The sequence below is a fragment of the Lolium perenne genome, chromosome 6, assembly GCF_019359855.2.
Source record: "Lolium perenne isolate Kyuss_39 chromosome 6, Kyuss_2.0, whole genome shotgun sequence".
NCBI classification, from domain to species: Eukaryota; Viridiplantae; Streptophyta; class Magnoliopsida; order Poales; family Poaceae; genus Lolium; species Lolium perenne.
The window spans coordinates 136,758,347-136,776,426 of NC_067249.2; the positions used below are offsets into that span (position 1 = coordinate 136,758,347).

Consider the following 18,080-nt stretch of genomic DNA (forward strand, 5'->3'; position numbering starts at 1 on the left):
GGTCGAGCCCTGATAAGAGAGCAAAATCTTGCCCATGCTTCAGACAATTTCTCTCCATCTTCCTGGTCAAAGCTATAAATTTTCTGTAAAGCAGCATGTTGAGCACTAGCAGGAAAGTATTTCCGAAAGAAAACATCAAGCAAATCACCTGGACTTTTAATAGAACCAGGAGGCAAATTATTATACCAAGTTTTAGCATCATCCTTTAATGAGAAAGGAAAAATTTTAGCAACAAAATAAGTACGCATCTTGACATCATCAGAAAACAAGCTACTCATAGAAGAAAGTTCATTCATGTGTTCTACAGCACTTTCTTTTTCAGTACCACAAAAGGGTGTTTTCTCAACAATAGCTATATGAGATAGATCAAATTTAGGAGATGTGGCAAATTTAGGATCAGGAGATAGCTTATGTCTAACAGTATATTGTGCGAGAAACTTTTTAATTTTTCTTGCATCAGCAGTAGCATTGCATCTATTAATAAAATCATCATTAAGCTCCACATAATCCTCATCAGGATCATCACTAGAATAATCAAGTTCAGGTGAATTAACAGGTGTAGCAGCATTTTCATTAGGAGTTTCAGCATTTTCAATTTGTCTAGACCTAGCAATTGTAGCATCTAGAAAGGATCCCAATGAACCACTATCATCAAGCACAGCAGAAACATTATCAATATTATGAGAGTTTTCAGATTCAGCAGAAGTACCAGCAAGTGAAGCTTGCGGCGGTGAAACAAGTTGACTTATCACAGATGGTGAATCAAGAGTAGCAGAGGTACTCAGAGTTGTACCTTTTCTTGTAGTGGATGGTAATATGGCGACTTTAGGATCGCGAGGTTTACCCATGATGGAGAATTTGCAGCGAACAATATCAATCCAAGTGAACTTCCAAATAAAGCTATGCTCCCCGGTCGGCGGGCCGGCTGCCCCTCCCTTTTTTCTTTTTTTTTTCTTTTTCTTCTTTTCTCCTTTTTCCTTAATAACTAATGCTCCCGAACTCCGATTCGTATGAAACCAATTTTGTTGGAAAGATAACAACAAATGCTATCTAATAGAAAGTGAAAAGTCAAGAAACTGTAGGAGGGGATTTTATCATGAATATAAAAGGTAGAACCTTATATCATGAATAACCGGTAAAATCACCCAACCTCGAAAACGCAATAGAAGATGCATGCGAACTCCGTTTTCGATGAACTTGGGCTTGTTGTAAAGCTAGCAACAAGCTCAAGAACCTCACACATAGAAACACCAAGAAGCAATACAGATATGCAAAGTATGCAAAGGGTTGAGCTCCCTAAGACGATGTGATCAAGTTACCGAACCGAAAGCCCCTCTTAATAGTGCGGCTATCTATCCTATAATCCGGTCTCCCAACATTCACCTTGAGACCGGTAAAAGGAAAACCTAGCAAGGCCATACCTCTGCCTTGCGCATCCCGCTTGATCTTGATGACAACTCTTCAAGCTTCACTCAAGCCGGAAGGCCTCACTTGATCAATGTTGCTTCGTGAAGACTCACAAATGCTCCCCCATACACTATGATGGGAAAGCTCCATTGATGCACATCTTCACATGTCCATTATCACCAAATGGACGACAAGCTTCAAGCATGTGATCCACTCAAGATGCTCATCTTGAACTTGCCAAACTCAACCTTGTATCTTCTCATACTTACTTAAGATAGAGCATGGCTAATATTGAGTTCCACATAAGAACTCCATCTTCATTTCATCTTCTTGATCATATCACATATGTATCTTTAAATTGATGATCTTGATGCCAATACACAAGGTGTATCTTTATAATTATGGCATCCATACTTGAATCCAACACATGGAATACAAGAAGTACCTATGGAATATTCCTTCATATAAACTCAATGAAAACATTAGTCCATAGGGGTTGTCATTAATTATTAAAACCACACATAGTGGCAATATACCCTTACATTTGCAACTTAATACTGGAAGGGGTGCGGATGCTAACCCGAAGATGGACTTTTTAGGCATAGATGCATGCTGGATAGCGGTCTATGTACTTTGTCGTAATGCCCGATTAAATCTCATAGTAGTCATCATGATATGTATGTGCATTGTTATGCCCTCTTTATTTGTCAATTGCCCAACTGTAATTTGTTCACCCAACATGCTATTTCTTATTGGAGAGACACCACTAGTGAACTGTGGACCCCGGTCCATTCTTTTACATCTGAATACAATCTACTGCAATCATTGTTCTTTACTGTTATTTGCAAACAAACATCATTTTCCACACCATACATTTAATCCTTTGTTTACAGCAAGCCGGTGAGATTGACAACCTCACTGTTAAGTTGGAGCAAAGTATTTTGATTGTGTTGTGCAGGTTCCACGTTGGCGCCGGAATCCCTGGTGTTGCGCCGCACTACACTCCGTCACCAACAACCTTCACGTGTTCCTTGACTCCTACTGGTTCGATAAACCTTGGTTTCTTACTGAGGGAAACTTGCTGCTGTACGGATCACACCTTCCACTTGGGGTTCCCAACGGGCGTGTGCTTTACGCGTCAACACACAACACGTTGGCCGTGGGGCCCTTCGTCGAGCCCCGGTATGCCGGCATCTGCTTGGCATGGTGCTCGTGGAGGATGGAGGCCGCAACAACCATGAGTTGCGACGTCTCGTCGGACTCCTCGGTGGAAGAGGTGTCAATGCATTCGTTGCGGAGCCTCTCGAGTGATAGCCTGATGTCCATCTGCGGGGTACCAACAGAGGATCAATGGCAAGTCAAGTTGGACGGAAAGTTTGTCGGGATCGTACCACGCAATTGACCAAGCAAGTCATAGACGTCAAGGCCGGCAGCCGCTCCCAGCAGATGCGCGACCACCAAGGACACAAGCGATGCGGGCAAGTCATCTCCACTACCCCAGCTCAGAGCTTGTACTCCGGCGAGGCATGGCATGAAGATACATGGGCTACTACGGTGGTGGGGTGGCTACATCACCCTAGGGCTGCAAAGAATGGAAGGGGACAGAAATGAGGTTGTTTGATTTACTTGTCCCTAGTGTGCAGGGGCGGCTAGAAATATAAGGTCACGTGGTAAGTTTACATTACGTGTGGTAAAAAACGCGGCGCAAATTAGACCCAAGTTTACGTTGGACCGCTAGGATAGAATGCAAAGTCATTTTTCTGATTCTAACCGTACGGATAGGATGCAAACTCAATTTTCTGATTCTAACTGTGCAGACGCAAATGTGTTCAATTTACCTCCGTTTGCGTTCGGCGCACTGGAGACGCCGTAAACAAACCACATGAGCATCCATATGACCATACCATAGGTAGTGTGGCGCTAACACGGTACAACAAGAATGGAGCGTCACTGGCATGGATGCGCTGGGCTGTTGCACAAGTCGTACCTACAAGGAGACGTCGGTGGGCAATTTTGTTGCACTGGTACGCTAGCCCACCTTTCTTTTTGTTGACACGAGGTAGGCTATCTCACTTTGTAACAAAGGCAAAAGAGCTCGGCGTAGTGGGGTACCAGATTCCGCGGCACCACCAGTTACACAGCATCTTCGCTCGCCTCCGCAGTATCCCCTTCTCAGGCTGAATTTTATCATTGGATGGACGAAAATACCCTAGCCGCGCCCCTAGGAATCCAATTTACGTTGGATTAGACCTATTTTTCATCCAACAATCGCAGACCAGACCCAACACCCCGGGAAGCGCTTGGTAGTCGGATGAAGTGAAAAGTGCGTGGACCAAGGTCTGTCAGTGTCACACCCACAAAGATTCTCCCACTCCACTCGTGTTGTCCAAACCACCTCGTCACCGCCACCTCGCCGATGGCATCACCCCCATCCTCTACCGACGCACATACGCCGGTAGAAAGGCCGCACCCACTCCCTAGCTACTGCCGAGCTCGCCGCCGTTCATCACCTCACCAACGTACCTTGCCGGTCCCCCTGTCGATCCTTGTGCGGACCTCTACGGCACCACACCCGTGAGGTGTTTGGCGTTTTGATTGCTCGGCCATGGACTCCGACGACGAGAACGGGAACGAGTGAATGTTTGTTTCGATGTTGGAGGAGGAGAACGGCGCTGCCGCCGAAGATGAAGAGCACATGATGATCATGGCGTCTCTGGTCACCCTATACGCCGATCGGAACTCAAAGCCGTGGCGTGGAGGCTCTACGCCGGGTCGCCGGAAGGCCAAGGAGAGGCAGCGCCTTGAGGGGTACATCATGTTGTACGCCGATTACTTCGTCGATAAACCGCTGCACCCTGAGGCAGTATTCCGGCGCCGGTTCAGGATGAGTCGGGATCTCTTTCTGAAGATTGTGTATGCCGTCCGGAACTTGGATCCCTACTTCCGATGCAAACCGGACTGCATCGGCATGATTGGGTTTTCCTCGCTACAGAAGTGCACGGTCGCTATGAGATTGCTTGCATATGGAGCTCCGGATGATAGCAGTGTTCGGGGAACTATACTTGAGATCACACACTGCTCAAGATACTGAGTAGATACTTGCAACAAATGCAGCAATAAGATTTTCTGAGATGCTTGAAAGTATCGACTGCATGCATTGAAAGTGGAAGGACTATCCAATGGCTCGGCAGGACATGTACAAGGGTCACAAAGGAGAATGTAGTGTGGTACTTGAGGCAGTGGCTACATATGATACTTGAATTTGGCACTCCTTTGGAATGGGAGGCTCAAACAACGACATCAACGTCTTGCAGTGCTCGCATGTCTTAGCCAAGCTTGTTGAGGGTCATGCTCCCTCGGTAAACTATGAGGTCAATGGACGCCACTATAACAAGGGATACTATCTTGCAGATGGCATCTAACCTACATGGTCAACATTTGTGAAGAGGATCTCAATCCCGAAGCTGCCAAAAGAAGCGTAGTTTGCCAAGGAGCAAGAAGCTGCCAGAAAGGATGTCTAGCGAGCATTTGGTATCTTCCAGCAGAGATTTGCAGTTGTTCGGTTCCGAGCTATAACTTGATCATAGGGTCAGATGTAGGAGGTGATAAACTGTTGTGTGATATTGCACAACATGATCATGGAGAATGAGCGGAAACATCCAGTTCCTGAGGTGAAGTTGCAGCAGCCATATCACCGACGGGGTCCTCTTGCAGAGCTTGATGGTCAGCTGCCGGCATCGTGAGCTTCCTTTCTAGCTATGCGCCCGGAGATTCGAGACTCACGTGCGCACCAAGAGCTCACCAAGAGCTGCAGGACGATCTGGTCGACCACCCATGGGCTCGCAAGGGTGCAGCGAGAGCTGATGCACCATGATTTATTGTGTTTGTTGTGTTGTTGTCATATTGTATTTGTTGAACTATTTCCTCTGTTGAAATAATGCCAAATCTCGGCGAACAATGTCATATTTTTTTATATTTTGTGTTGTATTCTAAAATTGTGCCGAAAATTGAACGAAAACTGGTATATTTTTTGCTGAATTTGCCTGGCCTTGGGAGCGGCCCCGTGGGTTCGCTGGAAAACTAGGCCTCCCTAACCAAAAATTACATCCATCCGGCGATAGTTAGCGCCGGATTTCGGCATGGGTAGCAACTATATTCCTTTTTTGTGATACTATGTGTGGACCACGCATTCCTGAAGCGTACTCAAGTTTAAGATTGAAACATTCTGTGACAGGATAGAAAAGGTATTAGCTTAAATACGTGTAGTAACGACTTGCAAAATATAACTTCACATTTGAACATGCCGAGGTGGACGTGTCTCGATGGAGGTCGTTAGGTTGTTGAACTGAACATACACCCTTTTTTTTATCTCTGCTGTACGTAAGATGGATTACTATATTTTACACATGTACTCCTTCCTTTCCATAATTCTTATTGTGATTGTAGTTTAAATTTGACCTAAAACCACGATAAGAATTCTAGAACGGAGTGAGTAAAAGCATTAACAGGTACTCCCTTAGATCGGATTTAATCGACGCAGAGGTAGTACAAGCGCTAGGAAGATATATACCACATGTACTTCAAAATGACACAACGCGGTTTTTCTCACTTGATTTAAAATCTTCAGGTGAAAGAAGAATGTGAAGTATAAAGTTGATCTAACGCCATCCCTCAAAACAGGTTGCCGTAAAGCCACGCTGAAGAGACCCCGCAAGGAAAAAAAGGGGCACACTGAAGAGAAATCATCTCCTAGATGAGTCAATTCCAAGACCTGAAATTTTTGTGGTGGGCAAAGGGCAGGCCCCAATTGAAAATGACCGTCTTGATTAAGTAGTCAACAGTCAAAAACCGACAGACAAAGTTGACTGGAGACCGAAATCCACCGGAAGTGTCACGATCTTAGCTTTGGTTCTTCTCCAATGAAACGCACTCACTTCATGGACGCTACAAAAATAGCACACGCGGCATGACTTTAACAGGATATTATTCCCTGTCTCCCCGGACATGTAAAGAAAATCGTCCCTACTTCACATAGTTGTGCCTGCTAGTACCCTACTGGTCAAACACTCAATCAGCATAATAACTTCAGAATCTTCACTAAGCCGGTAGATACGACAACTGGAGTGCACTTGCATAAAGGAAACTGTGGCCGGGTTAGATAAACCAGGGTTTTGAGCAATCTTAAAAGCTGAAGGATAAAGATGCACCGTTCTGACTAGAGACACGACCATTGCCATTTAGGTTGGAGAAGCTAACACGAATGAGGTGTTATTAGGGCTGCAAAAGCAGGATATGCCAGATCCTGCAAATCACGACGATTAGCACAAACTATACTACAGGAAACCAATCCGTATGTACCAAAATTGTGCTATTCGGAAACCCAGTCCGCCGCTTGCAGCCATAGGTGTTATAATTAACAACCTACTTGCCACACCTCCCAATCTTCTACTAGAATACAGCTCCCAAATATTAAAACTTAATTGATGTTTTTCAAAATTCAGACTTATGGGGGAATAAAACAATTTAATTTTACTGCCATTATCAACTACCAAAGGTATTTTAACTAAAAATAACACCGTCAAAACTAATTTCATTGTATTTACAGATATACCAAGATCTGGGCAAAACAATTATCCAAGATATGGTTCTTCAGCATATTCCACCAAGAAGCTTGTACCCAGCTCACCTCTACAGACCTCATGTTTCTTGCTGTTAAGTCAATCTTCAGAATGACAAGTCCAGTAGATCAACCCACTGCAAGGTATATCACCAATATTACAGGGGCGGAGAAAGAGCCTGAGGGAGTGAGTAATAACTGAACCACATATACGTAGAGAGGTACCTTATTAGCACGAACACAGTTTGTAGAACACCAGCAATGCCAGTCCATATAGATGGGCCTGTATATGTAAGAGCATCTTGGACCAAAAAACCAACAGCCGCAGCCAATGAAACAAAAGACACCACATATGAAATGAAAAGCCACAGTTTCAACCTGCAATACACATCATTTCAATTTCATTGTGATACAGTAGGTCGTGAATGACAGTCAAAAGTAATAGTGGTTTATATCATAGGTCGTGAATGACAGTCAAAAGTAATAGTGGTTTATATCAGAACTGCAACTCCCAGTTACTTTGGCACTACGATAGGGAGTAATAGGTTAGATGGTTCCCTAGAAAAAGTATCAGGTAGAGTCGTGGATGATTCCGAAATAAAAGTATCACCTAGATGGTTGAGTGAATCTTATCTTCCAATGGCATTCGCTCTAGTTCATCCTGGGATGGTTTCCATGGTTATTTCTGACAGGAAAACAGGGCTATAAGGATTTGATATGGCCAATTACTTCACTATTTCTACTTAATTTAGAGTGAATCTCAGATTTCAAGGTACTTCCACCTTTAGAATTTATTTATTTCAGTTCCAAAACCAAGTAAGAGAAATATATGTCCATTTCTCTTCTTTTCATAAACGAAATGAGCATGAGCATTGCTTTGTCCTTGAATTTAAATCACGAGTGTCAACTACCAATATTTGTTCTATCCATCAAGTCATGCATCTGCCTTCGGTAGTTATAAGCCGCACCTAGCAACTTTGCTAAAAGCTAGGAAGGGCTTGCCGGTGCTGGTGCGGGCGCGCGGTAGGCGACCTCGGCTCCGATCTGCTCCTGCCGGAGTGGCGTCGGGCCTGGGCTGTGTCGACCGGCGCTCTCCCCGGTGGGGGCCGGAGATCTGAGGCGGCGGCCTCTGCAAGGTGAGGGCGGCGCGGTCCCGGACGGCGGGGGGCGTTGGCCGGTGCTGATGACCGCCTCCTCGGTCGCGGGGGCGGCGTGGAGGCGGTGGAGGTTGCTCGCGTCGCGGTGGTCGCCCCGTCGACCTCCGAGTCTGTTCTGAAGACGGCGGCCTGCTCCACGTAGTACCCATCTGAAGGGCATCTTGACGTTCTCGTCTGGGTGATGTGTTGGGGTGGCAGGGTCCGGGGCTCTGGCCGGGAGAGATCTTTGGCCGGCGGTGGCGGCCACGGCGTCGGCGACGTTTCGGACGCCGTCTTCCTCCTTGGAGGCGACGCTGAGGTACATCCCCTTCCCTCCTTCCTCTGCGCCCGGGTGAAAACCCAAAATCTCTTGATTGGGCGGCGACGGCGTTCGAGCGTCGTGTTCTCCTTGGAGGCGCTGCCTTGGGACGGCGGAAAGTGGTTGTGCTGCGTGTGTTTCCAGGCCCGCAGGTGGCGGCGTTTCCGGTGGCGAAGTGTGGTGGTGCTCGGCTGGTGCGGTGGCTTGTCGGCGGGTCGGCGCCCTCGGCCTGGGCGAAAGGGGAAAGATGTCCCCTTTCTGGCAGCTATGGGTGCACCGGACGTTCACGGCGACACGGATGCCCTTTTCTTGCCGTGTCTTCTTCGGCGAGCGATGTCCTGAAGCTGAAGTCTTTTGGGTGGTCGGTGCGTTGGCCGGCGGTGATGCCCGTGGTGTCTCGCGTGCGGTGCTTGTGCTTGGGGATGGTCCTTGGAACGCTGGCCCAGGTGTCTATGCGCGCTCTGGGGAGAGCTGCTCTGCCTTTCGATGGTTCGGCGCCCTACGAACCAGGGTGAGAAGGTTGGGGCCTTCTTCGAAGGCGGAGGCGGATGGCATGCTGGTGGCGACGCGCCAGGTCTTGATCATGGCATGAGTCCGGTGGTGAGCTTCACGGCGTACCCGCTCCTCCGCTCAGTCCATTCCGTTGGATGATGGCTTTGAAGACCAAGCTGTGCTCTTTTGTTTTCTATGTTTGCTTGTTCCTTGATGCTTGTAAGCTGTTCGTTCAGCACCTTGTAACTCTGCCGTTTGTGGCTTTATTAATTTAAAGTTGGGCCTCTGGGCCTTACCTCTAAAACTAGAGAATTACATGTGCGGGGCAAGCAATTGATCCTAACTAATTCTACCAAACTAAACTGCTAAAACAGAACAAAAAATCAAATCCAGTTGAACATGCGCTCACCTCCACTCAGAGTCGTCGTAGGGCGAGTAGTAGTTGTCATTGATGTCCTCCCTCTTGACACAATTGAACATGAGCGCGGCCAACGATGCGAAGAGCCCTAAATAAACATTCAGACCCAAAACCACAGACCGGTTTAAACCCACTAGATTTCAGGGAATAGAGATTGTAGAGAACGACAGGGGGAGGGTTTTACCGGGAAGGTAGTGGAGGAAAGGGACGGCGGCGGCGCTGCAGACGACGGCGTCGACCCAGAACAACCAGGCCGCGCCGAAGACTGCGCCGGAAACACCAGGACCAACGGCTGCCCAGACCGCTGGGAAGTTGTTCTGATCCATGGCGCCGCACGCTGACCTCCTCCTCCACGTCGCCGCCTCCGACGCCGGGAAGGGGAACGAGGAACTGGGCGTTTTTTTAGGTTCTTTTTCTTCGAATGGTATCCTTCGAAGTTTTGGGAGAATTGCACATTTGCCACACCTTTTTTTGGTAATTTGCATATTTACCAAACCATGTGTCACTTAAATGTGGTCGTCATGCAGCAAATGTGCAATTTTTCAACTAAAGTGGGGCAAATTTGAAAAAAATTCTTTTACATATTGGTCCTCCTATTGGAAAACTTAAGAATGTATAAGGGGCGAAGCTTCCAGTGGGACAAGGTAGGTCAGTCACTCTATCTTGATTTTTTCGTGAATACATTTAGATGCACGTATTTTTCTAAACAATTTGTGTAGTTGTAGATTGAAAGTGGACTCAACATGAAAAAGTTATGCAAAAGTTATGCTTGTGCCAAACCGACTTCAAACCGAAAATTAGGGCTAGGTACAAAAACATTGACTCATTTTCTATGTTCAATATGAATAAAATTGCTTGTATTACAGAAATTTATCATGGATCTTACTATACACTACAAGATAACCCAGTGCTATTCATGATTAACTTGAAAATTTAGAGATTTCTAAATATTTGAGAGGGACTTCCGATGACATTATCACCTCTAAGGTGGTGTTACTTTTAAGTTTTAACTATGGTGACGACAACAATTGAAAAGGTTTTCTCGGTGACAAAGATCATCAACACCAAGGTAGACATCGAGCGAGAGATATTTAAAAGTTTTGATCGACAAAATTATAAAAAGTTTCCATAAAACGGGTAAAGTCTTTCCATTAAGATGACATTATTAATATCTTTTTAGGTTCTACTTATAACCCAAATATGTTTCTGTATTTATCGTAGTAAGTGATTGTGTTAGAATCATCTATAACATCAATGTCTCAAGGTTATTTTCATCTTTGCATTGTTTTTTTTACAGTTCGTCCTACCTCAAACTATTTTCGTCCTTTGCCACTGAACGTATACGTATTTGGCAACATGTACTCCTGTGAAACTGAATCAAAGGTGCCCAAAAAGAAAACGGAAATTCCATGTGAGAAATGCATCCAAGCCATGAACTCGTGTCACCACTGAGTCAGTTGGCAATGGCCGCATCGCTCGCTTTGCACTCGTGGCAACTCGCAACGAACAGAAAAAATAATCGACAACGGAGATACCTGGACTATTGATACGCACATGATTACTCTACTTCCCAATCTCAGTTGCATGAGTTTACCCGTCTCTGGGTTATGCTCATACTACTATTAACAACAAACCTCAGGATTCTACAGAAACCCCTGACGAGAGATAACGGAAATACCTTGGAATGACATGTTTTTTTCTATAGCAACTATCCTGCCGGAAACAAAGCTAACCAAATGAAGAAATGACAAGCAAATGGATGGACCGTACAACGATACTGAGTCGTTTCACCAATTCTATGACAGGGGAACACCGAAATTCCAACAATGCCGAGACATAAAGCATACACGCACTGTCCAAACTCATGAAGATACCAACCCATAGCCCTTTTACCTCAAAAAGACAGTGACAACCCTTCTGATTTGCATAAACCAAACACAACAGCTGCAACAGCGCAACACTACTTGCTAGGTGCATTTGATTTCGAAGTCCTGCTATCACCCTTAAGTTGCGCGTTCTGGAGACCCTCTAAAATCGCTCCCACCGTGTGATCTCCCTTCTCTAGCACTTGCTCCAGCGCCTCCACCTTCTCCAGCAGCTGTTGCGCCTTCGCGTTCGCGCAGCCCAGCAGCTTATCTGAGGTCTTCAACGCTGTGCACAACTAGGGTTTGAGGTACAGAGAATGGGGAGCAGAGTTGTTATTTTTCATTCGGATATGAATTGCAGTAGATAACCACAGGGTATGGCACATGGGAAACGACAGGGAAGGCGAGAGCCATACCTTCAGCATCAAGGAGGGCCATGAAGGGTCATTCTCCTGTAGTGACTTCATCAGATTGTCATAGTCTTCCTGATTAATGATGAACACGCAAATCGATTACATTTCTGAACTGAGCCGAGATAGCCAAGAATAACAGTAACAGAGTAGCACACCACATTGAATTGATGAACAAAACAGCTTTTTATGGCCTGTTTGTGGGCCCTTCCTTTCTATTGATAAACACTCACTTCAGGGATTAGCAAACAACAAACATGACAAGCACATCAATAATTCAGCACTCTGTTACGCTGGCCACAATGGGTGAAGACGTGAAGTAACCTAAAACAGCATATGAAATATGAACTTAACTTTACTAAGATGAGGCCACCTTAATCAATCCCTGCATCTATTTACTTTAGTATGAAATATGAAATATGGGAGTGGACCTTTTTGTACAATCCATATCAATATACGGTAGCAGGATCCTTCACCCAGAACAATTGAGTAGCTCATGGAGACTCAGGGAAACAAATCAATGGCTAGATGCAATATTCCGAGAGTGAATTCGAAGGCGCAAGAAACAACATGACGGGTGAATCAACAGATGCGTACGAAATCAGGAACGAGGAGACGAAGGGTACCCTCACCTCGAAGAGCCGTTGGAGGTGGGACGGGTCGGCCTCCTCCACCTGCTGCGCTGCCAACGGGGATGAGGGTACAGATGCGTCTCCGCCCCCGCCGTCGAGGTGGTCGTCGCCTCCGTCGACGGCGAGGTCGCTGAGGAGATCGCTGACGGTGAGCAACGGGCCTCCGACTCCCCGCATCTCTCCTTTGCTCTCTCTCGGAACCAGTTCTGAGATGCGGGCTCATCTGGGTTAGTACTTAGTAGTCCCAGTCATAACTTTGGACCTAAATGGGCCTTATCTGGACAATTGCGAGTCCAGTTTGCAAAGTGGCCCAGTTCTGGCACACAATAAACAAAAACAGTTCAAAAAATAGTCTAAATCACCCTAAAAATATATTTAAAAATCTGGCAGGGAGTAAATTGGCTATTTATGCCTTGGTCTCCAGTTAAATAATTCAAAAAAAAAATCTGACTGGGAAGTGTCTCTATGATCTTCACCTCTTATTACTCTCTTTGTTTGCTAGGGGCACATAAGGTCTCTTCCATTTTGTCGTTCTATTTTTCCGACATAAAGGAAAGTGGCTTATTTCACCTCTGCAAACGGAAGTTCAGTTTCCTCTATTCTGGAGCACATCACAACCATACCCAGTAAGACTAAATTTAAAACGTGTTAAAATCCGTTAGAGCTTGTTTGTCACCCTTCCTCTCATTACATTTGATGGAAATGGAATAAAAATAGCTTCAAAAAATTGAATAAAAGAATACTAGATGACTAATGGCTGCTTATATGCCCTTTATTATTTCTCTCTCCTCCCACCTTTATTCTTGAGAGTCTCACATCTAAACTTAACACCCCTCCCCTTCCCACCCGGTGGCGGCGGCGCCTAGAGTGGGATGGGAGGGGAGCCTGGGTCTCCCCTACACAACGTACTGGTAGGATTAGATATAGGTTTCCTTTTGCCTCAGTAGCTTTTGGCCTAGTGTCATTAGCTAGAAGTTGCCCTTTGTCATGTGTGGATAGCGACATGGAGTTGTCAGCATGTCTCCATGATTTATCTCCATGGAGGAGGGAGCAGGAGGGTAGCAGATATAGCGAAAACTTCATACATAAGTTTGGGGGTTCCTATTTCTAGTGATTTGAGATTCCCATCCCTCTTGGTTGTGTCGGTGGCAGTGTGGAAGAGGAGATGGTATGTGTTCCCGATCAGCCATGATCTGGAAACCGAGAGGGAGATGATGAAGTTGCAGCTTCGTTCTGGAGTTCATCCCTAGCAGTGCTAGCCCGGTTTTATTCGTAAAGGCGTTGGCTCTTCTGGCCCATAGGACGCCACTCCAAAACCTAACTCCGCATGTTCTTTAGTTCATTGTTGACTAGTGTCAAAGTCTGCTCAACCACCATGCTTACTGGCCGATTCAGAGGCATTTATGCTTCAAGGCAGCTCCCACAACCTGCTCTATTCAAAGTGGTGTGGCCCCCGGCCATGGTGCGGGAAACGGCGATCTAAAGATTCGATGCCACTACGGTGGAGAAGGACCCAAGCATGCTCTATCTTTTTATTCTACTCCCTCTGATCGCTTTTAATTGAGTAAATTAAAAGGGATCGGAAGGAGTAGTTTCTTTTGTAAATTCAGAGTGCTACAATGTACTTTCTTTCTTCTGATGTTCTCTATGTAATGTGTAAACCCACCGCTCATTAATGCAATATCTAGGCCCTTGATATGAAAGGCCTTCCATCGTTAAAAAAATGAAAAACACTGATGTTGTCACATGTGAAATTTCAAACCGAAAAATCATGTTTAGTTGCCACAAGGGTTTATGAAATAAAAATATGTTCATAATAATGACTGGTTAGGGACAATGATTTACTTAACATATCATACCCATTCTCTGAAATTCCCGATTGAAACGAGGGCTCCAAATCCATGACAACCAAAAAAACCCTTTAGGTATGAAATTTCGATTGAAAATTTCACGATTCTGGCTTGAAATGACGGCTGCCAAACAAGCCCTTAGACACTTGTGGTGTATGTAGGCGCACAGTGGCACATAGATGTGAAATTTTTTTCGGTAAAGGGAATATATTAATATCAAAACGATACCAATTACACCCAGCCTCTGCAACAACGCACCACCCTAATGGCACTACGGATGCACACAGCCAAAAAGAAGAAAAGAAAACTAAGAAACAAAAGTCCCGCTACAGAATCTCGGACCTAACAACAGCAGTACATCCACCGCCAAGACAACACCTGAAATACAGAATCTCCAAAAACGACGCCTCCAAGAAGGGAACAGTGCGCGAACACCATCGTCGCCCGATCAACGATCTTAGGTTTTCACCCTGAAGATAGTCCCCGCTCTCAAAACAATGCCTCCAACAAGGTCATTGCCAGGCACAACCAGTTAAGGCCAGACCTTGGGTTTTCACCCTGAAAGGTAGGACTCTGAACTTCACCTGTGTTGTCGCCCCCACTTTCATACCGCTGCTGTGAAGCCCGGAACACCAAGCAAGTCCCTCAACAACGCGGAGACTTGAACCTCCCTTAGCTAGTCCTCCCCTCCGACCTTCATGAACTTCTCTTCTTCCGACTTTCATCATGGATCCATAGTCACTTGATGTCAACACAGAAAAAGAGCTTCGCACCGCTCCCTCCAGAACCAATCGGTCGGAATAAAAGCATGGGTGCGCACGACCGAATACCACCGATCCAGCAAACTCCATGCAAAAAGCACTGTTACATTCGCCGGCGGAGCCTTCCGGAACTCAACACTCCGGCTAGATCACGAGTCCAGGCCTCCGGTAGGTCTTCCTCTTCACGCAAGAGAGACCCTAGGACCACCGCCTTTATTCAGGTCGGACCCACACGTCGGCGACCATCCCGGGATGGCCACTCCAACCCTCCACCGGTGACTCCATCGCCGGCTTCCAAGCATCTCCATCTCGCCGCCGGAACGCGGTGATAGATCGATAGATCCACCACCACCAACCGCAGGCCAACCCTCTCCGGCGAAGAAGAGGGCCACCTCCACCGTCTTACCCAAGGCTGCTTTGCCCCGGGCGACCTCGTGTCGCGGGTGAAGCCCGAGATCGCCTCCACTCACCGGCGAGAGGCGGGGGGAAATTGGCGCAGGCCATGAGCCTGGCCGCCGCCCACCACCAGCCCCTGTCGGAGTGCTGCGGAGAGCCGACGGGAGGAGGGAGGCCGCAGCGCTGGCCGCCGCCGCCCATCCCAACCGCGCCGGCCGAGGGAGAGCCGACGGGAGAAGGGCGCGGCGCAGCCGCCGCCACCCAACCCATCCGCGCGCCCGCCATGCGTCGAGGAAGGGGATCCGGCCGCCGTTCACCAGGCGTCGACGAGGAAGGGCCCCCGCCGCCGCCACGCCCCGAGGGTCTTTGCCCCGGCGGCGCTAGAGGCGGCGGCGGCGTTTAGGGCTGGGGAGTTTCGTGCCAGGAGAGTTTCTTTGCCCTACCTTCTCAATCACATAGATGTGAGATGACCATCCCACCATTCTCAATTAATTTCTCATGGATCTCTTTGTAGTACAGAGCAATTTCAATGATACGCGCTCTGCTTTATTACAATCAATTCCAATCCTCCCTATTAGAATACACGCTCATTTAGTTTCTGCAGAGATGGGCAGCATAACTCAGGCGAAAGAGCATCAGACCGGTCTAGCTAGCTCTTGAGTCTTATGTATGTAGCTGTAGTGGAAATCACTCTTGCGACTCCGGCCTGCAAAAGGGGAATGGCAACATAGATCAGCCCGACTAGAGAGAGGCCTGCAGATAGACTGGTGCAGATCATGTACAGATTAATTAGGAGTAGTTAAATTGCTCTGGCAGTTGCCATTACATGGGAGCAAATTATTTCATTGTTTGCAACTAGGTGTGTGTGTTAGTAGCTCTGGATCAGTTCAGTAGCTCCAAATAAATAAGATAATGGATTCGTGTGATCTTCGGCAGCTCCGAATAAAAGGAAAATGAGTCTGTGTGACGTGACGATGGCTTACTCAGGTGAGGTGTACTTGGCAATGGCGGCGATGATCCTCTCCTTGTCCCTCGTCGCGAAGGACTCCACCAGAACCCCGTCCTTGTAGAAATGGAACAGTGGCACCACCTTGATGCGCAGCCGGTCTGCCACCTCCGACTGCTCGTCGTACTCGTCGATAACCTGCACGCGTATGTAGTTTTGTAAATGCAAATTAGTACAAAAATATATATAATTGGGCTATATAATCAAGAGCACGGCGGGGCGGAACAATGGCGCGCCGCGCGCGTGTTTCTGGGTTCACGTACGTTGTGCTTGAGGAAGACGACGGGGGAGTCGTCGTCGACGGAGCCCTTGCAGAGCTTCATGAATCCCTGCTCGATGTACTTGCAGCTGCCGCACGAGGCCCGGAAGAAGTCCACCACCACCAGCGCGCCCGTCGCCTTGGACCGCTCCAGGAAGCGGGTGAACTCCTCGTCCGTCTTGAACTCCGTCACGCACTCCACCGGGCAGAACTCGTCCTCCTCCTCCTCCACGGGCGGCAGGCCCAGCAGCGAGCCGTTCGTGCTGCCGCGCTCCTCCTCGCCTTCGCTGCTGCTTTCCGTCGACACGGAGGTGCGGATCTGGCGGTGGCGGAATGGGGTTCTGGGGAAGGGGAGGGTGGCGCGGGGCGGAAGGGAGCGGCCGGAGGTGGTGGTGGAGAGAAGGGAGGGGAGGGGGAGGAAGGAAGTGATCATGGCTGCATTGTGGTGGTGCCTCGAGGTGTTGTGGATATTGCGTGGAAATTCTTTTGTTTTCTTGAAATTGTTTTGGTGCTTGAGAGAGAAGGAAGAAGATTTACATTTGTGGCTGAGATGAGATTGGTTGGTGAGTGTGAGTATGCGCCAAGTCTGATATTTTCGGTTGTCTTTTTTCAAAGAAAGTTTGGCAAACAATTATTGATGGATAATACTAGTACATCTTTTCATAATTACAAATTCTTTTAAACTTGAGTAATTTCTGCTACTGCTAATATAGTACTCTTGTAATATCATAAATACGTGACGTTTTTGACACTTCATATGGTCTTCAAGATTTAACTTTGAACACTAATTTCGAGGGAACATGATTTGCATTTATGTCTGAGATTGGTTGGTGAGTGTGGGGAGGTCTTTGATATTTTGGGTTGTCTTTTGTCAAAAACAAACTTGACAAATTATTCATGAATATTACTGCATTTTTTGTAAATACAGTACGTCGCACTTATCACAAATAGACAATGTGTGATGTTACTTTGACCACTCATTTATATTGTAATATACTCCCTCCGTTGCCGAAAGTAAGGCGTATTTTGTTTTGTTAAGACTCAAGATAGGCCTTGTGGACACGGTTTTTCCTGGTAATCCATCGTCAACCTGGTCGGCAATTTCATTTGGCCTCGAATTATTGAAAAATATTTGATTTGGCGTGTGGGAAATGGAAGAAGTATTGGAGTTTGGCGCGATAGTTGGATACCTTGGTCCTTGGAAGGCATATGGAAAAACTCTTAGCCCTCAGGGAAAGCCTTCTGGCATAGTTCTGCGAGATGAGATTCGCTAATTAAACGGTAACTAATGCCATGGCGCCTAAACGAGCGGGGGGAAAAGAATCTGCATGGCTGGCTAATGGCGCCGGTAAATCTGATCTGGACTTCCGGAGGGAGTACAATTTATCAGGCCACTCTACGATTGCTTTATTGGCCAATATATTGTTTGGAGCGTGCCATATATCACATAATGTTATGGATATCCCTTGATTTGACATTGTTGCAGGATGACAGCATCTCCCTCTTGTTGTA

General features: G+C 46.8%; 3 protein-coding genes across 3 annotated transcripts; all 3 read right to left on the bottom strand.

The window, feature by feature from the left end:
- Nucleotides 1-6,850: 6,850 nt before the first annotated feature.
- Nucleotides 6,851-9,808, bottom strand: LOC127334416 (uncharacterized). Its single transcript, XM_051360865.2, has 4 exons — nt 9,574-9,808; nt 9,381-9,477; nt 7,250-7,402; nt 6,851-7,161 (listed from the first exon to the last, which is right to left on the bottom strand). Exons 1-4 carry the CDS (start codon nt 9,713-9,715, stop codon nt 7,125-7,127), a joined length of 429 nt encoding a protein of 142 aa, XP_051216825.1. The 5' UTR covers nt 9,716-9,808; the 3' UTR covers nt 6,851-7,124.
- Nucleotides 9,809-11,145: 1,337 nt separating this feature from the next.
- Nucleotides 11,146-12,511, bottom strand: LOC127334415 (uncharacterized). Its single transcript, XM_051360864.1, has 3 exons — nt 12,297-12,511; nt 11,671-11,739; nt 11,146-11,550 (listed from the first exon to the last, which is right to left on the bottom strand). Exons 1-3 carry the CDS (start codon nt 12,471-12,473, stop codon nt 11,350-11,352), a joined length of 447 nt encoding a protein of 148 aa, XP_051216824.1. The 5' UTR covers nt 12,474-12,511; the 3' UTR covers nt 11,146-11,349.
- A 3,248-nt stretch (nt 12,512-15,759) lies between these two features.
- Nucleotides 15,760-17,058, bottom strand: LOC127334414 (thioredoxin-like 4, chloroplastic). The gene is made up of 3 exons (XM_051360862.2): nt 16,573-17,058; nt 16,287-16,447; nt 15,760-16,009 (listed from the first exon to the last, which is right to left on the bottom strand). Exons 1-3 carry the CDS (start codon nt 16,999-17,001, stop codon nt 15,991-15,993), a joined length of 609 nt encoding a protein of 202 aa, XP_051216822.1. The 5' UTR covers nt 17,002-17,058; the 3' UTR covers nt 15,760-15,990.
- Nucleotides 17,059-18,080: the final 1,022 nt, after the last annotated feature.